The sequence below is a fragment of the Colletotrichum karsti genome (assembly GCF_011947395.1).
Source record: "Colletotrichum karsti strain CkLH20 chromosome Unknown Scaffold60, whole genome shotgun sequence".
Lineage (NCBI taxonomy): Eukaryota > Fungi > Ascomycota > Sordariomycetes > Glomerellales > Glomerellaceae > Colletotrichum > Colletotrichum karsti.
Genome location: NW_024065960.1, coordinates 58,751 through 82,013, shown reverse-complemented (window position 1 = coordinate 82,013; position 23,263 = coordinate 58,751). Strand labels below are relative to the sequence as shown.

At 53.4% G+C, this 23,263-nt stretch overlaps 7 protein-coding genes across 7 annotated transcripts; 4 read left to right on the top strand and 3 right to left on the bottom strand.

Moving 5' to 3' along the window:
- Nucleotides 1–1,560: 1,560 nt before the first annotated feature.
- CkaCkLH20_12494 (glycine cleavage system T protein) lies at nucleotides 1,561–2,982 on the top strand (the record flags this gene model as incomplete). The annotated part of the gene is made up of 1 exon (XM_038895207.1): nucleotides 1,561–2,982. One exon carries the CDS (start codon nucleotides 1,561–1,563, stop codon nucleotides 2,980–2,982), a length of 1,422 nt encoding a protein of 473 aa, XP_038739475.1.
- Nucleotides 2,983–5,908: 2,926 nt separating this feature from the next.
- Nucleotides 5,909–8,128, top strand: CkaCkLH20_12493 (uncharacterized protein; the record flags this gene model as incomplete). Its single annotated transcript, XM_038895206.1, has 2 exons — nucleotides 5,909–6,104; nucleotides 6,243–8,128. The coding sequence occupies 2 exons, from the start codon at nucleotides 5,909–5,911 to the stop codon at nucleotides 8,126–8,128; spliced, it is 2,082 nt and encodes a 693-aa protein (XP_038739474.1).
- Nucleotides 8,129–8,532: 404 nt separating this feature from the next.
- Nucleotides 8,533–10,652, bottom strand: CkaCkLH20_12492 (pkhd-type hydroxylase tpa1; the record flags this gene model as incomplete). The annotated part of the gene is made up of 2 exons (XM_038895205.1): nucleotides 8,533–10,514; nucleotides 10,589–10,652. The coding sequence occupies 2 exons, from the start codon at nucleotides 10,650–10,652 to the stop codon at nucleotides 8,533–8,535; spliced, it is 2,046 nt and encodes a 681-aa protein (XP_038739473.1).
- Nucleotides 10,653–11,792: 1,140 nt separating this feature from the next.
- CkaCkLH20_12491 (aminotransferase class-v) lies at nucleotides 11,793–13,161 on the top strand (the record flags this gene model as incomplete). The annotated part of the gene is made up of 4 exons (XM_038895204.1): nucleotides 11,793–11,908; nucleotides 11,962–12,095; nucleotides 12,147–13,052; nucleotides 13,103–13,161. 4 exons carry the CDS (start codon nucleotides 11,793–11,795, stop codon nucleotides 13,159–13,161), a joined length of 1,215 nt encoding a protein of 404 aa, XP_038739472.1.
- Nucleotides 13,162–13,365: 204 nt separating this feature from the next.
- Nucleotides 13,366–14,457, bottom strand: CkaCkLH20_12490 (uncharacterized protein; the record flags this gene model as incomplete). The annotated part of the gene is made up of 4 exons (XM_038895203.1): nucleotides 13,366–13,632; nucleotides 13,724–13,969; nucleotides 14,084–14,210; nucleotides 14,342–14,457. The coding sequence occupies 4 exons, from the start codon at nucleotides 14,455–14,457 to the stop codon at nucleotides 13,366–13,368; spliced, it is 756 nt and encodes a 251-aa protein (XP_038739471.1).
- A 992-nt stretch (nucleotides 14,458–15,449) lies between these two features.
- Nucleotides 15,450–17,093, bottom strand: CkaCkLH20_12489 (V-ATPase subunit H; the record flags this gene model as incomplete). The annotated part of the gene is made up of 3 exons (XM_038895202.1): nucleotides 15,450–16,062; nucleotides 16,111–16,639; nucleotides 16,796–17,093. The coding sequence occupies 3 exons, from the start codon at nucleotides 17,091–17,093 to the stop codon at nucleotides 15,450–15,452; spliced, it is 1,440 nt and encodes a 479-aa protein (XP_038739470.1).
- Nucleotides 17,094–20,893: 3,800 nt separating this feature from the next.
- On the top strand, nucleotides 20,894–22,091 carry CkaCkLH20_12488 (uncharacterized protein; the record flags this gene model as incomplete). The annotated part of the gene is made up of 2 exons (XM_038895201.1): nucleotides 20,894–21,956; nucleotides 22,012–22,091. The coding sequence occupies 2 exons, from the start codon at nucleotides 20,894–20,896 to the stop codon at nucleotides 22,089–22,091; spliced, it is 1,143 nt and encodes a 380-aa protein (XP_038739469.1).
- Nucleotides 22,092–23,263: the final 1,172 nt, after the last annotated feature.

Here is a 23,263-nt window from a genome sequence, read left to right as displayed (position 1 = left end):
CTTCTCAGCTTGCCTTGCGTAACTGGCATGTGCTTGTTGCACAAAGGCAAAATGGCAATACTTCAGGAGCGGTTATTTCCCATCGAATTCTGCTTTCCCGATGCAATACCAAGAACACGATCTGTTAAGCTTCTTCGTGTCGCACATGCGCCAGCTTGCGTGCTTGCTTGGCCTAGGTACTTCGGTAGTCGCGCTTCGCGTGTCTCCCTTGCTTTTGGATCTAAATAAGCACTCGCATTATTTTCATGGAATGTTCCTACTACGATACACAATCAATTGTAGTGTGTAGTGTGCCTTTGAAGGAGTCTATGAATACGTTCACTCCTTCATCTCTGGTGGAATGTTACCGTGGTCAAAATCATGTCGTTGTTTCGCGTCAGACACGGTTGCAATCACCCAGCAATCACAACTGCCTGGTTCGCTTGCAACCGCTTGCAACGCGCGCCCGGTCTCCTCATCCGTTCCCTCGGGACATCGTCTCATCATGGTCCGGCTCAAATTCAGGTTTTGCGGTTGATCGCCGGTTCAATGACGCCCGGGCCTGACGTTGTTGGCCCCGTTTTTATCCGGCGTTATGACGAACATCAAGAAACATTCACGCCGTACAACTGGTCCGGAGCGGATGCCGGTGGCATCTGTTCCACTCGGATCTCTTCGGTGCAGCGAGTTGATTGGTGAAAGATCAGCCAGCATCTATTCCCCGATACTTTACTCAATTCCAAAATAGTTATCTGCGACACTATTCTTAGAGATGGACATAGGCTTGGCTTGGCTGGAAGACCATCAAGTCGAATACAACGGAGACAGCACTTCTTAGTGGGGCACTACCTGCCGAGATGAGATTTGTTCGGGATAGAAAGTAAACCTGTCGGTAAAGAGGCATGAACCGGAATGGAAGTCAATCTTGCTTACGATGGCAACAACAGGGCATATATATTTGAGGAGTTCTACTCGAAGGGCATTCATGCGGTACACCATGAGTAGCATCTCGTTAGAGCTGAGTCTGTTGGCAGAGATAGTGTAAACTGTGCTACGCTGAGCCGTCGGTCCGCAAAGAATACAGTAAAGGTTTTCAAACCATTAAGCCAATAACTAATTTTATATGTTTACCCGTATCATTCGAATAACGTTTAATTATAGATCGGCTAAATTGCCGACTCTCAAGCCACGAACCACGAATCGTGGAGGGCTCTCAGGGTAAGCTGCCTACTTGCAAGGGTTAGGGTTATGTGGACATCTCATTCTACCTACTCACTACAACCGCAAACTACAGTGCCAGTTCATGGAAAAGAATACCGAAATCATATGATGCCTTCTGGGAATACCATGTCTTGATTGGGGATGTCATTCCGACATCGCCTTCGGCACACCAGTTTTGGCTTGCACCTTCGGGTAGCTACCGCAGGTGCTCGGCCTGAGAGCCGAGCGGACCCGCTTCCCTATCGCTTCTTATCGGCCCAGGGACCTACATCCCCAAGCTCATTCTCCCCGCCTCGACCTCTTCCTCAGGAACTTTCCCTTACATTGGATTCCAGAGAAACAGATCCATTGATATCCAAGATGACCAGATTACGCCTTGTCGCAGCCGCCAGGACGGCGAGGCCGCTCTTTGCCTCTCCCTGCCGCAATGGCAGGCCCCTCGCACTCGCCCGCGCCGCCGCCGGAGCGACCTCCACCTCGGCCCCGATGCCGATGGCGGCGCCCGTACGCTTCTACTCGGCGGATGCGCGCAAGAACTGGAAGGAGAAGCTGGCCGCATTCTCGAAGCAGGACAAGACGCCTCTGTACGACTTCCACCTTGCCCATGGCGGCAAGATGGTCATCTTCGGCGGCCACCACATGCCTGTGCAGTACACCGGGCTGAGTCTTGCCGAGTCCCACCACTTCACCCGCAACCACGCCTCCCTCTTCGACGTCAGCCACATGGTGCAGCACCGCTTCACCGGGCCCAAGGCGGCATCTTTCCTCGAGACCGTCACGCCTTCCAGCGTCGCCGACATGGAGATCAACTCGAGCAAGCTCAGCACGTTCCTCTGGCCCATGACCGGAGGCATCGTCGACGACACCATGATCACCCGCCTCGGGGAGAACGAGTACGCCGTCGTCTCCAACGCCGGTACGCGGGAGAAGATCTTCAAGTACCTTACCGAACAGACGGCCGAGCTGCAGAAGCCCGAGAGCAACGACTTCTGGTGGGAGGTTCTGGAGGGATACGGCTTGGTTGCCCTACAAGGTCCTCAGTCTGCAGAGATTCTCCAGGAGATCATTGACCCCGCGGACGGACTCAACTTGGAGCAGCTTTACTTTGGCAACACTGGCTTCGCCAAGCTCAGATATAAGGTCAACGGCGAGTGGAAGACGACGTCCGAGAAGGCCATGATCAGCCGAGGAGGATACACGGGAGAGGACGGATTCGAGATCTCGTTCAAGTCGACCAACGGCGAGGCGCAACCGCTCGCCGAGACCCTGCTCGAGGTCGCCGGCCCGGAGAGACTTCAGCTCGCTGGTCTGGGCGCGCGCGACAGCTTGCGCCTGGAGGCCGGTATGTGCTTGTACGGCCATGACATCGACGACACCACGACGCCGGTGGAGGGCAGCCTTTCCTGGATCATCCCCAAGGAGAGGAGGACCAAGGGCGGCTTCCACGGCGCCGAGGTCATCACCAAGCAGCTTGTGCCCAAGAGCAAGGGCGGCGCCGGCATCGAGAGACGTCGCGTAGGCTTCGTCGTCACAGGCGCACCTGCGCGTGAAGGCGCCGAGATCTTCACCAAGGACGGCGAGAAGGTGGGCGTCATCACCAGCGGCTCGCCCAGCCCAACATTGGGCAAGAACATTGCCATGGGATACGTGAAGGAGGGGCACCACAAGTCGGGGACTGAGCTGGACGTGGTTGTGCGAGGCAAGAAGAGGGCAGCGACGGTATCCAAGATGCCGCTCGTTCCCAGCAAGTACTTCAAGGGACCTACTCCCGCACCGGCGTAAGGCCGTCTCGTCTCGAGTTGTATCATTATGAAAACTTTCAACAAGATATCCCAGTAATTGTCACGACATGTTTTGCTCATGCCGACGGCCTTGGCCTCGGTCTCATCGTCAGTTGTTTTGCGTCGGGTAGGAGTATCCGAAGTTCTAGAAGCCCAAAGCGCCAATGCACCTTCAAACAAACGAGATTTCGTAGATCTGATAAGATGCAGAGCCGTGATGACAAGAGTTTCAAAAAAAGACTCGGTCTGGCAGTGTTTGAGACATGTGGCCGCGAAAAACCATGGGAGGCCATCACGGAAGCGAAGAGCGATGGCGACCCTCAAACGAGCGGCTGATTGATCTGGCAACGATAACCTGGTTTTGCGACAAACATGGTAGAGGTCAGCAGCGTGAGTCGACAGGATCGTGTTGCGTTGAATGTATGTAGAAAAGAGGAAAGAAAGGGAAAGAAAACACGAAGCGCAGAAATCTTTTGGTGTTTGGCCGATGGAGCTGGAGGGCGCTAGGGCGGATCCGGCTTAGTTTCGGGTTGCATTGGCCAGGGTGGGGGCCGCCCTCTTTTTGTCTTTTCAGAAGTTGAGTTGAAGATAGAGATATTCGAGCCGAGTTTCGTTCCTGTTCGACAACTCTTCTCCCGGCTAGGACTGCCCGCTAGCTGCCGTTGCGGATTTGATCTGAACACCCTTTTTTCCCAAAGTCGACGCCGATGCGAGTCGGGAGAGCCGCAGATAGTTGACACTCGGTGACAGGCCCGTCTTTTGCCAAGCTGGCCGGGATATGCAGAGGTGTTCTAAATTCGGCTCGAATTCGGCGTTGATTCGACTGGTGGTGCATTGGTGACTGGCAGGCAGTGTACCGTTGTTGGTTGCAACCAACTGACAGGACCCTTGAAGGATCAAAATAATCAGATATGACATTCAGTCAAGTGATCAACTCTGAGGTGAGAAGGGGAGCAGCCACGGAGTAAACATTGGGGCAAGGCGGCTCCATGTGATGGAATATGTGCTGACCGCGGTCGTACTCTGGCATCCTGTCAAACCATGATCACTCACTAGGCGCTGTTCTGGGGTTTTCCAGAAGGGGTTGGCCAGCAGCGTAGAAGCAGTGCGGAAGTAACATGACGTCAGTTCGTCAGCCGAGGGACGGACACGAGCGCAACCTTAGTATATTGCACTTCGTTACGGCTTCCTCCTCGCTGCCTCAGACGGGCGGCATTAAGAGCTGCCTTGGCACGTTCAAGCGAGGAGAACGAATACAGCCTCTCCAGATCATGGATGTGTGTGTTATATCGAGCATCACGCGGCCCCACGATGGAGTGTGGGAGCGGGCAGATCAAGCGACGGCAAGTACTGCGTAAGTGCCGGTTGACTCGCGCCAACTGGCCTACCCCAGTGATGCGGATGCGGCTGCTGCAGACCTTTTGTGCGAGCCAACTAACTTACTGTTGATGGTGGTCACATTTCTGGTCTGACGACCTCGCTCGACGGCGTAGGATGCAGCGGCAAGGGGCCACGGGGGCCGATCATAGGTGCCGACACCATCAACGACTCCCCTCTCGTCTTCCTTCACAGGTCCTGGTTGATGGCTCGTGTGCTGCATTGCCTTTTCGTGTTGCCGCCCTTGTCTTGGAGATAGCGACTGCTGGCCAGTGACTGCGGTCGAATGCTGTGTCTCAGGCACGAGGGGACCCTTTCCAGGAGGCGAAGGGTGTCGTCTCACGAACACACGTGTTGAAGTGCTGATGCTCGATTGGCTGCTGGCAACTAAGGTTTTCAGCCTTGTGGACTGGCCAGCAGCGTGTCAGTGGGCGCGAGATGCTGGAGTCTGGGGCCTAGCAGAGTAAATGCGACCTGGAAACACTGCGACGACCAGCGCGTTGTGCAAAGTGAGGGGTTTCACCTCTGACCACCTCCCGTCGCCTCATCATCCATGGATCCATAGACCCTGATGGCCAATATTTTGCGATGTTTCTAGCGACTTGCACCCAGATGCGGAGGGGGGGAAAGGCGGGGATAGAGACAACCTAACGCGGGAGGAGGCAGAGCGCATGCGAAGATGTGCAACAAGTATTGGTCGGAACTGGCGGATGAGCAACACATTAAAGAGCATGAGACAACGCTCTTCCCGTCCGACTTTTGAAGATGATCCCTTGAAAGATGGCACTTGTGATGCGTCTCTCTCTGCTTCGCTGACATCCTCTTCCCAGTCACAGTTGGTCACCAGCCAACAACGCCTAAACCGCAAACCAGAAAAGGCGCCACAAAGCATCATCGTCGCCATTTGCGTCCGTCAGATTAAAAGCCCAACAGCCGTCAACGGGAGGATCACCCCTCGAGTTCAACTGGTTTTTTTAGGGTCTTTCCACCACTAGCACCGAGCTTCCCTATTCCCTGGCCAGCATACCTAAGGTACCTTACGGATAGCACAGCCAGGACCTACCCAAGAGCTGTAACTGTGACGTGGACCCTGGCCTTTTTTTTCGTCTCTCAATCTCGCCCGTCCTGTGTTCCTCACCACCACCAGGGAGGGAAAAAGATCTGGGTGCCACTCAATATCAGCTCCCTGGTTCCCTGCGCCCGCCTCGCCCAGCCCCGGAGCCCTGAAATTCAAGTCACGGCCACCGCAGGAAGCCAGTCAGACCCTGTCTTCGACCATTTACAGACCACACCGCGCTCTTCACCTATTCTTTTCTACGGGGACAGAAAAGAAGCTCGGGGAACAGAAAACCATGATTTAATAACCTTGAATCGCTCCCCCAGTCGACGCCTCGCTTCCCTCCCGCTCTCTTTTTTGGCTCCCACGCGACAGCCGTCCCATTCAGCTCTTCATCCTTTCTCTCGGCAGGTCGTCCGTCGTCGCGCCTCTACACGTCAAAGCTGCCAAAGATCAAACCCAGGTACCGCGCCGCGCCTCGGACCTCCCAGCAATGCGGTCTTTACCCGCAATAGTGGGCTCGCTGCCGATGCAGCTCGCCCTGCTCCAGCAGTTCCTGCATGGCGTCACAGCAACACCTGTCGCCAGTGGGCACCTGCAACAAGTTATTGGTCCTGCCTCTAACTCTGCGCCCGCAGGCGTTCAGGAACAGCCTCGCCGCTTGAACGGGAAGTTCCTGCACATTACAGGTACGTGGGATGCAACCTGACGACACCCAAATCGCTGCTCGAGCGGCATGGCTGTCAGACGCGATGGCGTCCTGTAGCTGGCGGCAGCGTGCGCCTCGAAATAGGAACAGGGAGCTAACAAGTGCCGTGCGCCTGTAGATTTTCATCCAGATCAATTTTATCAACCCCATACCTCTACGGCGGAAGAAGAAGCATGCCACAAGGGCAACGGACCCTCAGGATACTACGGCGCAGAAACATCCGATTGCGATTCCCCCTTGGCTCTTGTAGATGCGACTTTCGACTGGATCAAGGCGAACATCGCCGACGACATCGACTTCATCATCTGGACTGGTGATTCAGCGCGCCACGACAGCGACGAGGACATCCCTCGGAACGCAAGCCAAGTTCTTGGCACAAATCGACTCATTGCCGACAAGTTTTTCGAGACCTTTGCCCACCCGACCGATTCCACGCGCATGACGGTGCCAGTCATTCCCACATTCGGAAACAACGACATTTTGCCGCATAACATTCTGCGACCTGGTCCGAATAAGTGGCTCGGTTACTACGCCGAAATATGGAAGCATTTCATCCCCGAGGAGCAGCGTCACTCCTTTGGATTCGGCGGCTGGTTCTACGTCGAGGTCATCCCGAACAAATTGGCCGTCTTCAGCTTGAACACGCTGTACTTCTTCGACCGAAATGCGGGTGTCGACGACTGCCAGCAGCCATCGGAGCCTGGTTTCAAGCAGATGGAGTGGCTCCGCGTGCAGCTACAATTCCTCCGCGACCGCGGCATGAAGGCTATTCTCATGGGCCATGTGCCGCCTGCTCGTACCGACAGCAAGAAGAACTGGGACGAGACGTGTTGGCAGAAGTACAACCTGTGGATGCGTCAATATCGTGACGTTGTCGTGGGATCTTTGTACGGCCACATGAACATCGACCATTTCATCGTGCACGACACTAAGGACGTCGACATCGATATCCTCGGTGGATTCGCCGTTGACGACGAGGTCAGTCGCGAAGCTTTCGAGGACGAACTTGAAATTCAGTCTGCAGCGGACTACCTCCAGGAGTTGCGAGAGGGCTGGTCGAAGCTTCCAAACGTGTCCAAGGTGCTTGAGGAATCAGAGTCTGTCGAGACAGACAAGAAAAAGAAGAAGCACAAAAAGAAGCCGTCAAAGGACCTGGGCGGCAAGTACGCAGAGCGATACCACCTCTCTCTGATCGGCCCGAGCATCGTTCCCAATTACTTCCCAACGCTCCGTGTCATGGAGTACAACATCTCCGGTCTCGAGAACGCGGCAGTTTGGACTGACTCGTTCACCGATACGCTGTCATCAATTCAGCTTCCGACCGATGACGATCCGATTCACGAGGAGCTTAAGCGCGACATTGAAGCTGCCAAGAAGAAGAAGAAGAAGGGGAAGAAGGGGAAGAAGGGCAAGAACAAGCCGCCAAAGTTGGGCGAAGATCCGAACTTGGTCGTCCCCGAACCACCTCCATCCGGTTCTGGCCCGGGCCCTGCTTACGCGCCTCAGCCCTTGACCTTCCTTGGATACACCCAGTACTTCGCGAACCTGACATACATCAACAACGATATGACGCATGAAGAGGGCGCATCCGCCAATAAGTGGCGCGACGGCATCCACAAGGACAAGGATCCCAAGTCCAACAAGCCCAAGCCGAACCCCTTCGAGTTCGAGGTCGAGTACAGCACATTCACCGACGAGATCTACAGCCTGTCGGACCTGACCGTGCGGAGCTACGTCAAGCTGGCGCACCGCATCGGACAGGAGAGCGCCAAGGGCAAGGCTCTTGCGGAAGATTTCGAAGAAGACGAAGACTCAGTAGACGAAGACGATGAAGAACACGATTATGATGACGTAGACGAAGACGTAGAAGTAGAAAAGAAGAAGGGTAAGAAGGGCGACAAGAAGAAGAAGAAGAAGAAGAAGAAGCATAACAAGGTGTGGTTGCATTTCTTGAGGCACGCCTTTGTAAGGACGGTGCCCGAGAAGGATCTGAAGAAGTTCTAGAGAGAGATGTGAGGGATACGGCTGCATCATTTACATTCAGCATTGTCGTTTGTTTGGTTTCCTCTGCATTGCTCTCGCATGAGTAGATGAAAGAATCCACGAAAGTGGACGGCGTTCCGGGGTAGCGAAACGGTTTTTTGTTTGGTCGAGTCGCCTGAGGGCATCGAAGCATTTACATCCCGCGAATTGCTTTCGTCCTTTGGATGTGTTTCAAACACTGTAGCATAGCATAGCTCTGCGAGCTTGATCGTTGCGACGATGGAATGAATCAAGAAAGTCATATGGTCATTTCATTACTTTTGTTTTGTCTACCAGCCCTTGATGCAAACCAGTAAACTCAGCACCCATATCACGGCCGGTCTCTACCTGGTCGTGAATGCAAACGGAAAAGAAACAGGAGGGCTCTAGTCGCTCTCGCTCGCCGCCCCGTTGGGAGGGTCGGAAAAGCCATTCCACGATGACTCCGACCCCGAGTCCTCGTCCTCGTCCTCCTCGTCCTCATCAGACACCGACTCGTAGTCCTCCGAGTCTTCCGAGTCCAGCTCACCGGCGCCTTGGAGGATGGAGCCCGCCCCCTCGCCCCGGATCTGGGCCTCGAGCTCTTCGTTGTCGATGCCGAGCGCGCCCGAGATGTCCCAGCGGTCGCCCTTGGCCGCGCGGCCGACGTACTTGACGAAGCGAAGCGTGCCGCTGTCGCGAAGCACGAGCGTGAGCTTGTTCCACGCGGCCGCCTGGAAGAAGAGGATGTTGTCGTCGTCGCCGCTCGACTTGTAGATCGCCGCATCCTCGTCCTCCTCGCCGTCGTCGCCGGCCATGTACACCTCGTGGCCGCCGACCTCGACCGGTTCGTCCTCGTCCTCCGGCTCGGGTTCGGGCTCCGCCTTTGCTTTCTTGCCCTTCTTTCCCTTCTTGGACTTTCCGCTGGGCTTCTCCTCTTCTTCCGCTTCGGGCTTCTCTTCCTCGTCATCGTCGTCGCCCCAGCCCTTGGACGGGGTGATGCCGAGGTTGAACTCGAGACGCGGCTTGCCGGTGTGGCCCGTCGCGAGGGTGTAGTCCTTGCCGTGACGGAAGCGGCGGGCGAGGAACTCGTGGTTCTCGACGACGACGCCCGTGGCCATCTGCAGCCACTCGCGGAACTGGCGCGACGGCAGGAGGTGGTCGAGGAGCTCCGTCAGGGGGTTCTCTTCTTTCGAACTGCGGAGCTCGTCGGCGCCGGCGGGCTGCTGGTACAGAAAGCGGTGCTTGTGCGGCGGGCGGGCGACGCGCCAGGCCGTCTTCTTCTCGATCTTGGCGCCGTCTTCGGGGAGGGCCTTCTTCTCTTGCGACTCGATGTAGTCCCTCAGCCGGGCGCTGAACTTCTTGGATAGGATGTTGGAGAGCGTGATGCTCGAGTTCTCCTCAAAGTGCGCCGCGACCTGCTCGAGGGTGTCTGGCGTCAGGTACTGCGGCGTGATGTAGTTCAGCAGGAACTCGAGACCGGCCTCGTCGAAGGCCGCGGCCGGGTTCGAGCCGGGGTCTTTCGCCTCGACGGGCCGCGGGATCGGGGTGTCGTGCTGGTCCGGGTTGCCTTGCAGCTGCATGAGACCCGAGTTCTTGACCTGCTTCTCCTCCGCGCCCTTGACGTAGCCGTCCTCGCCGACCTGGGGGATGTGAAACCAGCCCGAGATGGCCATACGGATGCGGCCGCCGTCCTGCTCGAGCTGAGCCTTGGACTCGGCGTGGTAGACCTCCTCGACGTCGTGGAACGACTCGCCCGGCTGGACGGCGAAGAAGGAGAGCTGGTTCCACGCGGGCGGGATGACCTTTGTGTGGTCCGGAGCGGGCGTCTTCGCGACCTCGCCGTCCTTGCCCTCGAGCTCGTTGACGGGGAACAGGCGGAGAGCGCCTCCCCATTCGGCCTTCCAAGGCTTGTCCGGGTCGGTGAGGTAGAGGATATAGCTGACCTTGCGGCTGCCGATGACGTCGTCGTGGCAGAGGAGATAGCAGCCGGGCGTGTAGACGTTGATGGCCATGTCGGTCTTGCGGCCGCTCAGGGGCCCGCAGCCGGTGATGTGGGAGACATAGTTGCGGAAGGTCTCGGAGTAGATGGCGTCGCGCAGAGAGAGCAGGGAGGGCAGCTTGCCGAGGGCTTCGTCGTCGAGGCCGTCGAGGTTGGCGAGGTCGCCGGACTGGTGGATCTTGTAGATGTCTGTTTCTTTCGGGGTGAAGGAGACGTTCTCGCGGATCTCGTCGCGGACGGAGCGGAGGAGGGTATCATCGACGAGGCCGCTGATGACCGAGTGCTTGTAGGGGGACGATGTCGCGTATTCGGAGGTGTAGGAGTCGAGGACTTCTTTTTCGAAGAGGCCCTTGCGGAATCGCGACTTTGCGACGTCGGCCGAAAGGGCTGTTTTTTTGGGAAGACTCGGTGTTAGTGGGAATGACGTTGGTAAAGTTGGCGACGGGTTTTTTCCAACTAACTGGTCTTGGACTTCTTCTTGGACGGCTTCTTGTCGTCAATTCGCGAATCCGCCTTGCGCTTCATCTTGGCCGATTCAATTGAACTTTGTTATCTCGTAGAAAAGGATTTGTCTGGTGCGCAAGTGAAAAGAAAAAATTGTGTTGGCAGACTTTCCAAGGTCATATTTGGGGACCATGAGCTTCGCTGATCGGATCGGAGGTGGGCTGAGGTCCCACATAAATCTTTTCCCATGGCAGCTGTTTTCGCGGCAAATCGTCCCATGCGCGGCGTCGGGACCCTGCAAGCCCGCCCGGTGCAGCATCCCGTTGTTATTTCTTACACCGCCGCCGTCCAATCTTTTCAGAGATCGGTTTCTTCAGGGAGAGAAAGAAAGGTTGAAACTTTTACCAACATGATTGCCACCCACCCAGTGGACGACTTCAGATATGGCATTCAGATGCCCAGCGACTTGCATGACAGCTCAAGCGCCGGGTGCTCCATTTTGTTCGAAAGCATTGCGAGTCGCCAGCCTGACTGGTAAGGAGCCAATGCCATCTGCAGTTATATCTGGCATTCATTATTCTTCCCATGGAAGCGCTCGGTTTCACAGGAGGTCTAGTGTTGGAGTACTAGTAGGAATGCACCAGCAACATGGTATGCAAGTGGTGCTTCGCTCGAGCTGCAGGCTTAAGGAGGTCATCATTCAATTCCAATGAGATTGTGACCTCGCCGGCGCACTGCAAGGAGTTGGTGGTGTGGCCTCCGTCTATGCGGGCTTCGGACGGAACTCGAGTGTTCAGATGGCCGGAGCTTCAGGGAGCCGTTGCCAACCGCCGACCCCCGCCCACGCCCCTCCACGAGATTCCCCGCCGCTGGCGTCCTCCGATACAAACGTCATGCATCCCCATCCCCATCTCATTGGCGTCAAATTGCGGCTCCAGACGTGTGCATCTTGGTCATTAGTGTCTCGATTGGGCAGCTCGCCATCTTAGCCCCGGTTCCATCGCGTAACTCAATTCCAGCTCACCCCCGCTTCGTTTACGAAAGAGCTACCTTAAGGTACTGCATGAGTCCCATAGTCTTAGAGCTTAAACCACTGCAACGACTCATCTTGTATTATCTTATCTTGCTCATTTCATCTCAACTGTTCCCTTAGCATCCCTGAGTTCAGGTGTCCGACACAAACCAGTTACACCCAGAGATCTAGAGTTGTCAACTCTTGCAATGTCTTCTCAAATCGACATCGCGGCTACTCGGGCCAAGTTCCCGGCTCTGGCCCAAGACCAAGTCTTCTTTGATAACGCTGGCGGGAGTCAAACTCTGGGAAGTGTTATCGATACGTGCGTCTGGGCCTCCAAGCTCTGTCCACAGCCAGCTCACTTACAACGACCAGGATTCGGGACTACCTGTCCCAGACCAACGTCCAGCTAGGAGCTTCTTACAAAGTTGGCCAGCGCTCAACTGCCCTCTATGGCGACGGCTACCAAGCCGGGGCTAAGTACATCAACGCATCCCCGGACGAGATCGGTAGTAGTCCCCTGGGCATATCTCATTTCCGGCAGATCTAACGATGTCCAGTCTTCGGCGCCTCGACAACCCAGCTCTGTCGAAACCTCTCTCACACTCTCTCATTCGACAAGGCCGACGAGATAATCGTCTCCGCGGTCGACCACGAAGCCAACATCGCCTCCTGGGTCGACCTCGCCTCTCGCCAGGATCTCGTCCTCAAATGGTGGAAGCCGGACAGCGCGACCAACCCTAAGCTCACCGTGGAAAATCTCAAGCCTCTGCTGTCTCAAAAGACCCGCCTCGTAACCCTGACCCACGCGAGCAACATCCTCGGCACGATCCACGACGTGGCGGCCGTTGCGTCCGCGGTCCATGAGAACACGCCAAAGGGTCTCGTCTGCGTCGACGGCGTGGCTTATGCCCCTCACCGGCCAATCGATGTTAAGGCCCTAGGTATCGACTTTTATGCCTTTTCGTGGTACAAGGTGTATGGCCCGCACACGGCCATGTTGTACGCGAGCCGCAAGGCGCAGGATGAGCACATGCGTTCGTTGGGGCACTTCTTCAACCAAAGTGAGACGCTCGAGGGTAAGCTAGGGCTTGCGGGTGGCAGCTATGAGCTGGTGTCTGCCGTACCAAAGGTGTTGGAGTATCTGGGAACTCCGCAGTCTGAGGGTTGGAGCGGCAAGATTGAGCAGGAGAGGCAGTTGCAGTCGACTCTGCTCGAGTATCTCAACGGCCGGGGTGATGTCACCATCTACGGCGAATCAGATGCCGGCACTGAACGCCGTGTCCCGACGATCAGCTTCAGAGTGAAGGAATGGAGTGCCAAGGAGCTGGTCACGGCCGTTGAGAAGGATACAGACTTTGGGTTCAGATGGGGGCACTTTTACTCGTACCGTCTGCTGAAGGACATCTTGGGCCTTGATCCCGCTGATGGCATCGTCAGAGTCAGCATGGTCCACTACAACAGCTGTAAGTTTGTCCGTGCTGCCCCAAACGAGATTGTCACTCACATCCTCCAGTGGACGAGATCAAGAGCTTCATCGCCGCGATGGACAAAGCACTATCACAGAAGAAGTGAACGTTTTGAATGTATAGAATTAGGATTAAGAAGACCAACAAATCTCCTCTGGGTGAGACGGTTGTCCGACTTGATAGTATATACTGAAACATCAATCATGGCTTGCGTTGCTTTTCCCCCGGCAAATGAAATCAAGAAACAAAGAAACGAAAAACATGAAAGTCATAAACATGAGCTGTTGTGGCCTGCCACGATTGGGGCTCTCTAGAGCTTGCCGGTCCTCTTCTCGACGGCTCGTCTCAATAACGCAATGATCTCGGCGGGATCCTTGGCGCCAAAGACGGCGCTTCCAGCCACGATGACGTTTGCGCCAGCTTCGGCCGCCTGATCGACGGTCCCGGCTCCCAGGCCACCATCGACCTCAATGTTCATCTCGGGGTATTTGGCGCGCAGGGCCTCAACCTTGGGCAGGCAGTCGGCCATGAATTTTTGTCCGCCGAAACCGGGCTCGACCGTCATGACAAGAACCATCTGCAGGTTTGAGGTTAGGATCGCTGTGTCTGGGGCTCGCTCCCCTTGTGGAACGTGGAATAATCTCAGGGGCGGGGTAGAAGAGGCTTACTTCGGGCCGCTCAAGAGGGTCCTCGCTCTCGAGAATGTCCCAGAGAACGTCAACTGGCGTTCCGGGCTTGATGGCAATGCCTGCACGAATTCCTTGCTCGTGAATGTAGCGAATCAGGGCCTTGGGGTTTGTCGTCTCGTTTGATGTGGTCTCGGGGCTCTCGGCGTTGGTGGAGAATGCTGCCTCGTAGTGGAAGCAGTAGAGGTCTGCACCAGAGTTCACCATCTCCTTGACCCATTTCTTGGGCTGAAGCAGGAAAAGCACTGATCAGCAACGGTTCTTTTATCTCAAGCGCAGGAAGTCGTCTCTGGTTCCCATTGCAGACGGCACGAGGGAAGACATGCGCAGGGTAGAGCTCACCTCTGAAACCATCATGTGACAGTCGAACGTGCCAGTGCCGTCAATCTCGGTGGGCTTGGAGACGTGGCCGCGAATCTTGCCAACGACTGCAGGTCCGAAGGTGATGTTGGGCACAAAGTGTCCGTCCCTAAGGCACAGTCATCAGCTCTGTCGGGCTCTCGAGCTCTCGAGCGTCGTTCGTAGACAGAGGCAAGCTCTCTGTCCATGGGGGTTCTCGCGACGCCCTTGGCTGCTTCGATTGCAACGGGGAATGTTTACATGATGTCAACATGAAGCCAGTCGGCTCCTTGCGAGATTGTGCGAGAGCAGCACGCGCCGAGGTCGGCGAAGTCGGCCGCGAGGATCGAGGGTGCTACGATGGGCTTGGGTGCCATTTTGAGGTGATTGCCGTGTGAGTTGTGGTACGAAGGATGGAGAGGAAGTAAAGGGAGGAAGCTGAGAAGTCAGGGGGAGCGGTGTGGGAGGGTTATGCTGGGTTTTGTGCGTGCGTGTTCGTGAAGATTCTGTTGAGGGCGGGAGGGTTCACTGGAAAGCTGCGACGGTATGCGACCCTCGGAAGGCATGGTAAGCTATGGACCCTGAACTCAGGTCAGCTCTTTTGGCGGGGCTAGACCCGGGTTCACAAGTGTTGCGCTGGGTTATTCCCACACTCTGATTCTAGAATCACTAATTATTGAGGGGTCGATGTCCAGCCGGGCGGGGTCGGCCGACCCGCCGGGGGCACGTACCGCCCGTATGATAAGGTCCGGAGTACATAACGCCGCGGGGGGCCATCGGAGTTACAGGACACTCGTGGAGCTGTTCCTTAGAATAGCTCCACTGACCCTTCCCATTGGGCTGGCAGAGGGCCGCGAGACGGGGTCAATTGGTCGCGACGTCGGCAACGTGCTTGACGTTAGGCGAATGTCATGATGGACCTCCGAGCCCCAAGAAACACTCGGGCCATTATCCGCCGGGCGGATTTTGCTCATCAGGTGCACCTCTGTGACCCCCACACAATCTCACGATGCGGAAAACAGGAAAAGCGCACCACCTTGAGCGTGACAGCCACGCTGGTAATCCTGACAATCACGACAATCACTTCTTGGAACCTCGTCATAGTCTTCTGTTTTTACAAATACGACTAACATTACTCCGGCCCATCGTGTTCTGCCAACTTCGTGGTGTGATGCAGGCGAAGCAATACATCACACTTTCGGCCGAGAGAGTCGGCCCAGTTGCGGTTGAGCTGCCGGGGGTTGAAAAAACACTCAACTCGAAAATGACTCCTGGTCCACTCTAACTGCCTGAATAATGCTGTCCATCCATTTACTAGGTATACTTACACATGCCGTGGCCCATGTCTCCAGTTGTGCCGGAACTGCGCTCAACCGTCAAAGCTGTACTTCAACCAGCCGCCCAATGCCTTCAAGCTCTCCCATCGAACGTGTTCGTCTGAGTCTCCCATGAGCTCCATCACTCTGGTCTTGAGGCCGAGCTTCTCCAATTGGTATCTTTTCTCCGGCACCTCCTTGACCAAGGCACCTACGTCGTTGCAAGCAATGGCCAAGACCTGCTTGTCGTTGTCCCACGGCCTCTTCATTATGTTTGCGAGTTTGCGCGGGATGTCTCCGTTTTCATGGTCCAAAATCTTGCGCGCATTCTCTGCCCAGAACACCTGGCTCCTGTGAGGTGGAGACCAGCGAAGGTGGCCGGATTCGACCTCAGCAACGTATTCGTCAAAGGTGGTCTTTGTCTTGGTGTACTCCTCAAGCAGCTCCTTCAAGCTCTGGAGGTCCTCCAGCAGATCGGGGTCCGTCAAGTGGCGACCACTCAGGTTCTCGAGGAGTGCGGGGAGTCGTGCAAGTACCGCAGTAGGAAGGAGGGACTTTTGGTTCTTGTCGAGCAGGTTGAACAGAGTTGACACAATCAAGCGTGTTGTCTTCTCCTTCGGGGAAAGACGCAAGAGCTGGGTGTACAACAGGACGATGTCATACTCGCTGCAGTTTGTCAGTATACAGAGCAAGGGAAAAGTCTCGGAAACGTACTCATTCAAGTCGTCGCCGAATTCCTCGGCCTCAAAGCTCAGTTGCCATATAACCAATAGTACATGGTACAGCAGCTGCAAGCCAACCCCGCCGCCGAGCGAGCCTTCAAAGCCGATGGATCGTGGAGGCGCGTTGCCACTCCATATGCTTGCAGAAGAGCTTCCGTTGCTTCCAATGCCCGCAGCCGTCCTGAGGATGTCGATCAGAGGCGCAATAGTCTCGCTTCTTTGGTTCCAAAATTGTGTTCTCGACGCATGCCCGTAGAGAAGCGACGAGTATTCCTGAACTGCAATGTCCTGGAGACCAGCATCGGAACTCTTTGCGAGGCCCGAGAGATATGTGAGCAAAACGGGGATGGCGTTACGGGTCGCCTGCGATTCGTCGAGCGAGAGAGACATGAGTTTGGTCAAAGCCGTCGAGGTGAGCGGCGGAATCGGATCTTCTGTGCTGTTGGAGTGCGCGAGCAGCGGGAGGAAATGCTTGTAAGGGTCTGTGTTCTTGAAGAGAGCCTTGGCAAGTGACGGCACACCTATGAGACGAGGTTGAAAACGTTAGCGGCTGGGATAGTAAGAGTATCGTTTCGGCATCGAAGCATATCAATCTTGGGGGTATAAGGCAGTTCTAGGGAAGAAACATTGGTTGAAGAAGGCGTAGGTTCGAACTAGGACGATGATGCATGACGTACTGGGCAGAAGGTCGGCGAGGAGAACGAGGATAAACTGAACGACGTTGTCCTGCTTTCCTGCGGACTCGAGCACACTGGGCTTTCCCGAGTCGCCAACAAAGAGCGACCGATAGCCATCGAGATCACCTTCTACAATCTCCTTCCTCGCCTCGGGTTTTTTGGCCTTGTCGACAGCGCGGATGCGGGCCAGATGGTCCTCGGTGATAGTGCCTGCTCTAACCGCGCCATCCCAGGGAATCGGCCGCTGGCGAATGTTGCTCTGCAGCGAGGCCAAGTAGGTGGGAGGATCGAGCGACATGGCGGGCGATTCGAGGGAAGTAGCGACCCTGGCGGCTTCAGATACGGATGGAGCTGCGTCGCCGAGGGTGTTGGGGGATGGACGTTGTGGATGGAGTTGAGAGTCGAGTCGCAGGTCGTCGCTGCTGGAGCTGTCTGATGATGAAAGGTACAATGAAGCGCACTCAAACCGCAGCCACAGCCGCAGCCGTGCCCACACACAGTTTGGGTCACTTCCCTGCTCCCTGGAAGTCACAGCGTCAAGTCCACGGTCCTTGATTGGCTGGGGATCCAATTCTGCTCCAGCCACAGATGAGAGCTTCCAATGCTCCATCAAAGCTTATGATCAGCCAATTAAATAGCCAGCTACGGGGCCGTAGCTGTTCATGCCGGCGCGGCGGTGCGATTCATCTCCACCAGCCCCATCTCCGAAGCACGGGGCGGCTTTCCGTCCCAGGCTTGCCGTCTCCGAAACTTCAAAATAGCAACACTGATCCAGCTTGCCAGCCTCCCGATTTTATTCAGGGGAAATTGTCTTTTTTGGAGTGTCTTCACCAAATCGGTCTGCACTGCAAGATTACCCCACCCAGCAGTCGAGACAGGACCACGCCCTTGCATGGCGGAGAGGAGAAGCTCCCCCAAGGACCAACTTTGCGCATGTAGTCGAGGGCTCACCGTTGGTTCATTGACGAGGGGTGGTGATGCATATCCCATCGGTCTGGCTCAGTCGGGCTTGTCAGAGATGCGGAACCCACGGACTAGCGACTGACGACATCCCGCCGCGATCTTCCACGTTGCGGACACCGACGGGAGCCTGAAAGCTGTCACTGCGCTGCCAGCCTGCCCTGTGAACACCACAGACGATGTTTGCACGGCTGATTGCCTCCTGTCGCATTGCTTGGCAGGCTTAGTGTTGTACTGACGGCTGTACTGACCGCAAAGGCGGGAGAGACATTTCACGATAAGCACCGTGTCCCTCGAGATACTTCTGACAATTCTGCGAAGTAATTTGGGGCATTCCGAATTGGTGTTAAACTTTCCTCTCTGTCCTACCAAGCCCTATGCCGTCTTTAGTTGTTCGTCAGGCCTTTGGTACTGAAGCCATTGCATGCTGTCAGCGGAAGAGAGCTCAGCTCCATGTACGGAGGAGCCGTTCAAAAGTTTTAACTACCCCCCCTACTACCCCACACCTAGTAGCTAGCTATAATAGCCTACGCCTTACCTAATTAGGTAATAGCTACTAGTTATTACTTTTTTTAAGGGCTTATAAGGCCCCCTTATAAACCCTTCCTCTAATAATAATAAAATCTTATTACTACTAAATATTATAATTTAAGCCTCTTTTTATTCTATAAAAATAGCCCTAAATTTAGATCCTATTTAGAGGGTAGTAATTATTACTTTATAAAGTCCTTATAGTAGTAAAACTACTAAAGAAATATTATAGATTATTAGCCTTATAGTCTATACTATTAATAGGATTTATTTATATATAATTAAGGTAGGGTTTAAGCTTAATAATAATACTTTTATTATCTTACCTTAATATATTAATAATAAGCTATACTTTAGGCGCTTAAAGAAGTAAATAAAGGTAATTACTTAAGCTATTAAAGCTAAAGTATATTATAATTAGTATAGCTATAAAAAGAATTATATTAATATTATTAATAACTTAAGCTTAGAGGGTATTAATATCTCTATAGTAATAATATAGAGGATACTTTATTAAGCTAGGTTTTAAAAGATAAAACCTACCTATAAGCTTAACTTAATAAAGAAGATATAAATAGAGCGTTTAGCTTAATACTTCTATTATTAATATTAAACCTTAGAGGATAAGAAGAAGGTTATTTAGTTTAATAAGATTAATATTATATTACTCTATTATTAGGGAGGGTACTAGCTTTAATAGAGGCCCTTTAAGGCTTATATAAGGTCTTATATCTATAAGTAGTAAAAGGGCTACTTTAAGTTTATATTTTAAGCCTATTTTTTATATAATATTAAGGGTTTATCCTATTACTAAATACTAAAGACTATAAAAAACTAAAAAGAAGCTATTAAAGTTATTACTACCCTTAACGTTAAGCTAAAGCTTATTAAAAAGTAGAAGTAGGAGTTTAATATCCTCTTTCTATATTTAGGTTTATATAATAAACTAGAGAAGAAGCCTATATAGTACTAAAATAAAAAGAATAATAAGCTTATATATAAGGGTACTAATAGTATTAATTAGTATTACTATTATAAAGAGATCTTACTATTTAAGATCTTTCTATATACCTATTAATTTAGCCTTAATACTATTATATAAAAAGATAAAGCTCCTATTTATAACTATTAGTTTATTTACTATATATACTACCTTAGTAATATATAGAAACTCCTTTAGTATAGTAATAACTTAAATCTTAATACTATTAAGCCCTATTAGATATAGATAAAGTAGGAGACTATAAAAAAGGGGGTACCTAAGAGTTATATTAATATAATATAAATATAGAAGTAGGTTTAAAGTAAATTATATTAGGATTATATATAGGTTTAAATTAAAAGGATCTTATATTATATTAAATAAATTATTACCTTAAAAGGTAGTAATAAATATAAAGAGGGCTATAACGCTAGTAAATATTATTAATAACTTCTCTATGCCTTTCTTTAAATATATACTATTAAGAGGGGGTTTAGGGGCCCCCTACTCCTGCCCCTAACTTGCCCCTTATTGCCTCTACTTGCTAGCTGGCCTATAGTTAAAACTTTTGAATAGCTCCTCTATAATGAGTATATGACTCTTGGGGTAGCTAAGGAAGGAAGGAGCTGCTTAACTCGGTGCAAGTGTGAGAAACGGCAGGGAGCAAGCAGCGAGATCAGGGAAACAGATGTTCTCTCTACTCGTCGATTGTGGTCGTCCAGTGGACGGAGTGACCCCTGCAGGTAAACAGTGGATGCCAGGCGCTCTAGGCCGAGCCAGTCACAAACATGGAAAGCTCTAGGGACCCGTCCTGCCAGCTCACGCAGGCATCTCCCCGCACCAGAACCACTTAATACCCTCGCTCTCTGTGGTCTAAGACTCATCTTTTGACGCCCGATCTTCAGGAACCGCGACAGAACCAATTCTCTGGCAGCTGTGACGGAATCGATCAATCACGAAGAAGAAGAAAAAGCCCTGCCTCAAAGCTACAGATTGGGATTGCTAACCGGTGAGGTCAGATCCCTGCGACAATTCGTATTATTCGAGGGTGGTATTGTGGGTGTCAGGTGTGGGTGTGGTGACAGCGGCAGGAAAAGAAGAGGTTGGACTTGGGACGAAGAGAGGAGGTTGGGAATCCCGCGAAAAAAAGACCCTCTACCCAAACCAAGTAATACCACGCTCCAGTCTGTCCATTACCCTCTCTCTTAAAGTCACCTTGCTTGCAGGTTTCAATCTTTTCCCGATTTCTTGGTCTTTTCCTCTAGCAAAACCCAACAACATTCCAACCATCATCAAGTCCCTGTCGATAGCTGCTGGCTTACACCATACGGTCTGCACACTAACAGACTAGGCCGGCCAGCTCACTCACTTTTCTCTCGTTGCGCCTACTCCCCAGCCGACAGACGCCATTAATACCTCATTGCTTCTCTGCAAACATTCCTTCTACCTGCCACCTCAGCTCTCGAGGTGACAAGACAAGACGAATTCCGCAACTCCACCGTTGAGCTGACAACAACCGGCAAGAGTGAACGGCGGCTGGCTCACTTCTCAATCGCATCCTGCCGTTTTTTTCGGCTCCTAACATTCCTGGCTCTCGACGACACGGCGCTGCGCCTTCCGCCAGAATGAGCCGGATCAAGCAATCGGCCACGGCCCCTCTGGTCGCCGGCCTTCTTCTTTTGGCGTCGGCCCCCACTCCGATCCTCGCCCACCCTTATCCGTTGCAAAACATCGCGAACAACCTCTTCTACGAGTTTGGCGACAAGTTCATGAAGCGCGATTGCGTCCAGCGATGCGGAGCTGATTCCCAGTACTGTTGCGGCTCCGGCGAGCAATGCTACACAGTCAACAACATCGCCGGCTGCAGCACAATCAACGGAGGTGGAGGCTATGGAATTTACACCACAACCTGGACCGAGACAAACACCTTCACAAGCACAATCACAACAGATTGGCCCGAAACAACAAAGGCTTCTGGAGGAGGTGCTGGTGGTGGCAGCGGAGCTGCTTGTGTCCCGAAGAACGATGGCGAGACCGCATGCGGCACCATTTGCTGTGCGTCCGATCAATACTGCGCTTATGCCGGACAATGCGCTCAGAAGGGCTGGAGTATCACCACTGTCACTTCCAACGGCGTCCCCATCACGACGCAATTCTCCGCGCCCTACCGAGTCACCAGCACTGGGGCTACTGCAACTGGCACATTCGCCTCAGAGACAGCAACAGGAACTGCGGTGCCCATTACCGACGAGGGCACCGGCGGCGGCTTGAGCGGTGGGGCCATTGCCGGCATTGTTATCGGCACGCTTGCTGGTCTCGGTCTGCTCATGCTCCTTTGCTTCTGCTGCATCGCCCGAGGTCTCTGGGGTCTCATCTTCGGCGGCAAGAAGAAGGAGCGCAGTCGCGAGCGTGTCGAAGTTGTCGAGGAGAGATACTCTCGCCACGGCAGCCGCCGGCCTTCAGCCCACTCTCATCGTCCGTCTCACGGGGGTTGGTTCGGCGGTGGCCGTGCCGCATCCGCTGCCCACCGCAAAGAAGAGAAGAAGGAAGGCGCTAAGTGGTTGGGCCTCGGTGCCGCCGCCGCGACTCTGGTGGCGCTGTTGAACCTGAAGAAGGACAAGCCTGCACGCAAGCCGGCCCGGTCGGCGTACACTGATTCATATTACTCCTACACGGGGACAAGTCCCAGTGAGTCTTCATGGGATTCTCGGACTCGATCGGATCTGACCTCCTACCTAGGCAGTTCTAGTTCTGGAGGAAGAACTCACCACACGCGCGGCACCCGCACCACGCGTCCCTCACGGAGGTAGCGTAGCACCTTGAGTTCTCGAACCTCGTCACATTACATTTGCCTTCGAAGGCCTCTTTTTCGAAGGTCTTGAGAACAAGAACATGCTTCGAACGTATATAAATTGGTATTATCTTCTTTTCTTGGCGTTCAGGGGAACAAATCATAATTTGGCTTCAGGTTGTTGAAGCCCAGAACGTTACGGCACGAGAGACGAGGCCTGTGACAACGAAAGAAGAACGTTGATCCGAGAGACGAAGGTTGGGACGATTGGTACGAAAATTCGGTGGAATGAAGGATTGGAGACGATTATGAATGGGGCGTGAAGGAGAGAAGTCTCTTTGGGCATGGCGGTCCTCTCTCTTCTTTGAGCGTTTCCGGCTTTTTCCTTGGCGTGCTCCCTTTCCACAAACACCCTGCATAGCATGTACGATGTCAGAACGATTTGAATGTTATAGACGAAATTGGTGATGAGCCCATCCGATTTTTGGGTCACCGTAATGCACAAGACAGAAATCTCTTGGCCCAAAATTGAAACTCGAGATTGACTTTAGCCATGAACGGGGTCTATCCACCCGCGTTTTCAAGGTTCGCCTGGAAGGAAGTTGAGATGAACACCCGAAACATGGGCCGAATCCTGTCACATGGCATTTGCCAAGCTAGGTCAAGCTCTGTGAGCCGCTCGTCCAGATGATGCTATGTCTGCATCGAGTGAGGAGTGCAATTGACATAGGTAATGATGATGTGGAAGGACATGATGAAGGGCACTATCGCACTGCATATAGCTCCACGATGAAAGTGAGCGGGTTTGAGGCAAAGAGTCTTTCCGGTATCACACCCTCCTCAGAGTGGCCTGACGAGCACTCCTGGGCATGACAACGCGTCGTAGCAATTTCGAGAAGCGAAGATGAGCCGGATTCGGTTCTTCAGGCCCCATTGAGTGCTTCGGCACAGCGGACGATTATGGCTTCTGGTTCAGCTCGACGACAGCACACCAGCCTCACTTACCTGACCCGATACAGAGGCTTTCTATTAACACCTCCTGGCCTTACCTCACAATGTGATCTCCATACCTTAACTCTCAAGTAGAGCATCGTACGAGCATGACCTTGATCACACGAGACATCGAGGACGTGCGAGGGGGAGGGTCTTGAAATTGGTTGAGGTATCATTTCACCATTAACGCCGATATCGTTGCATGCATATA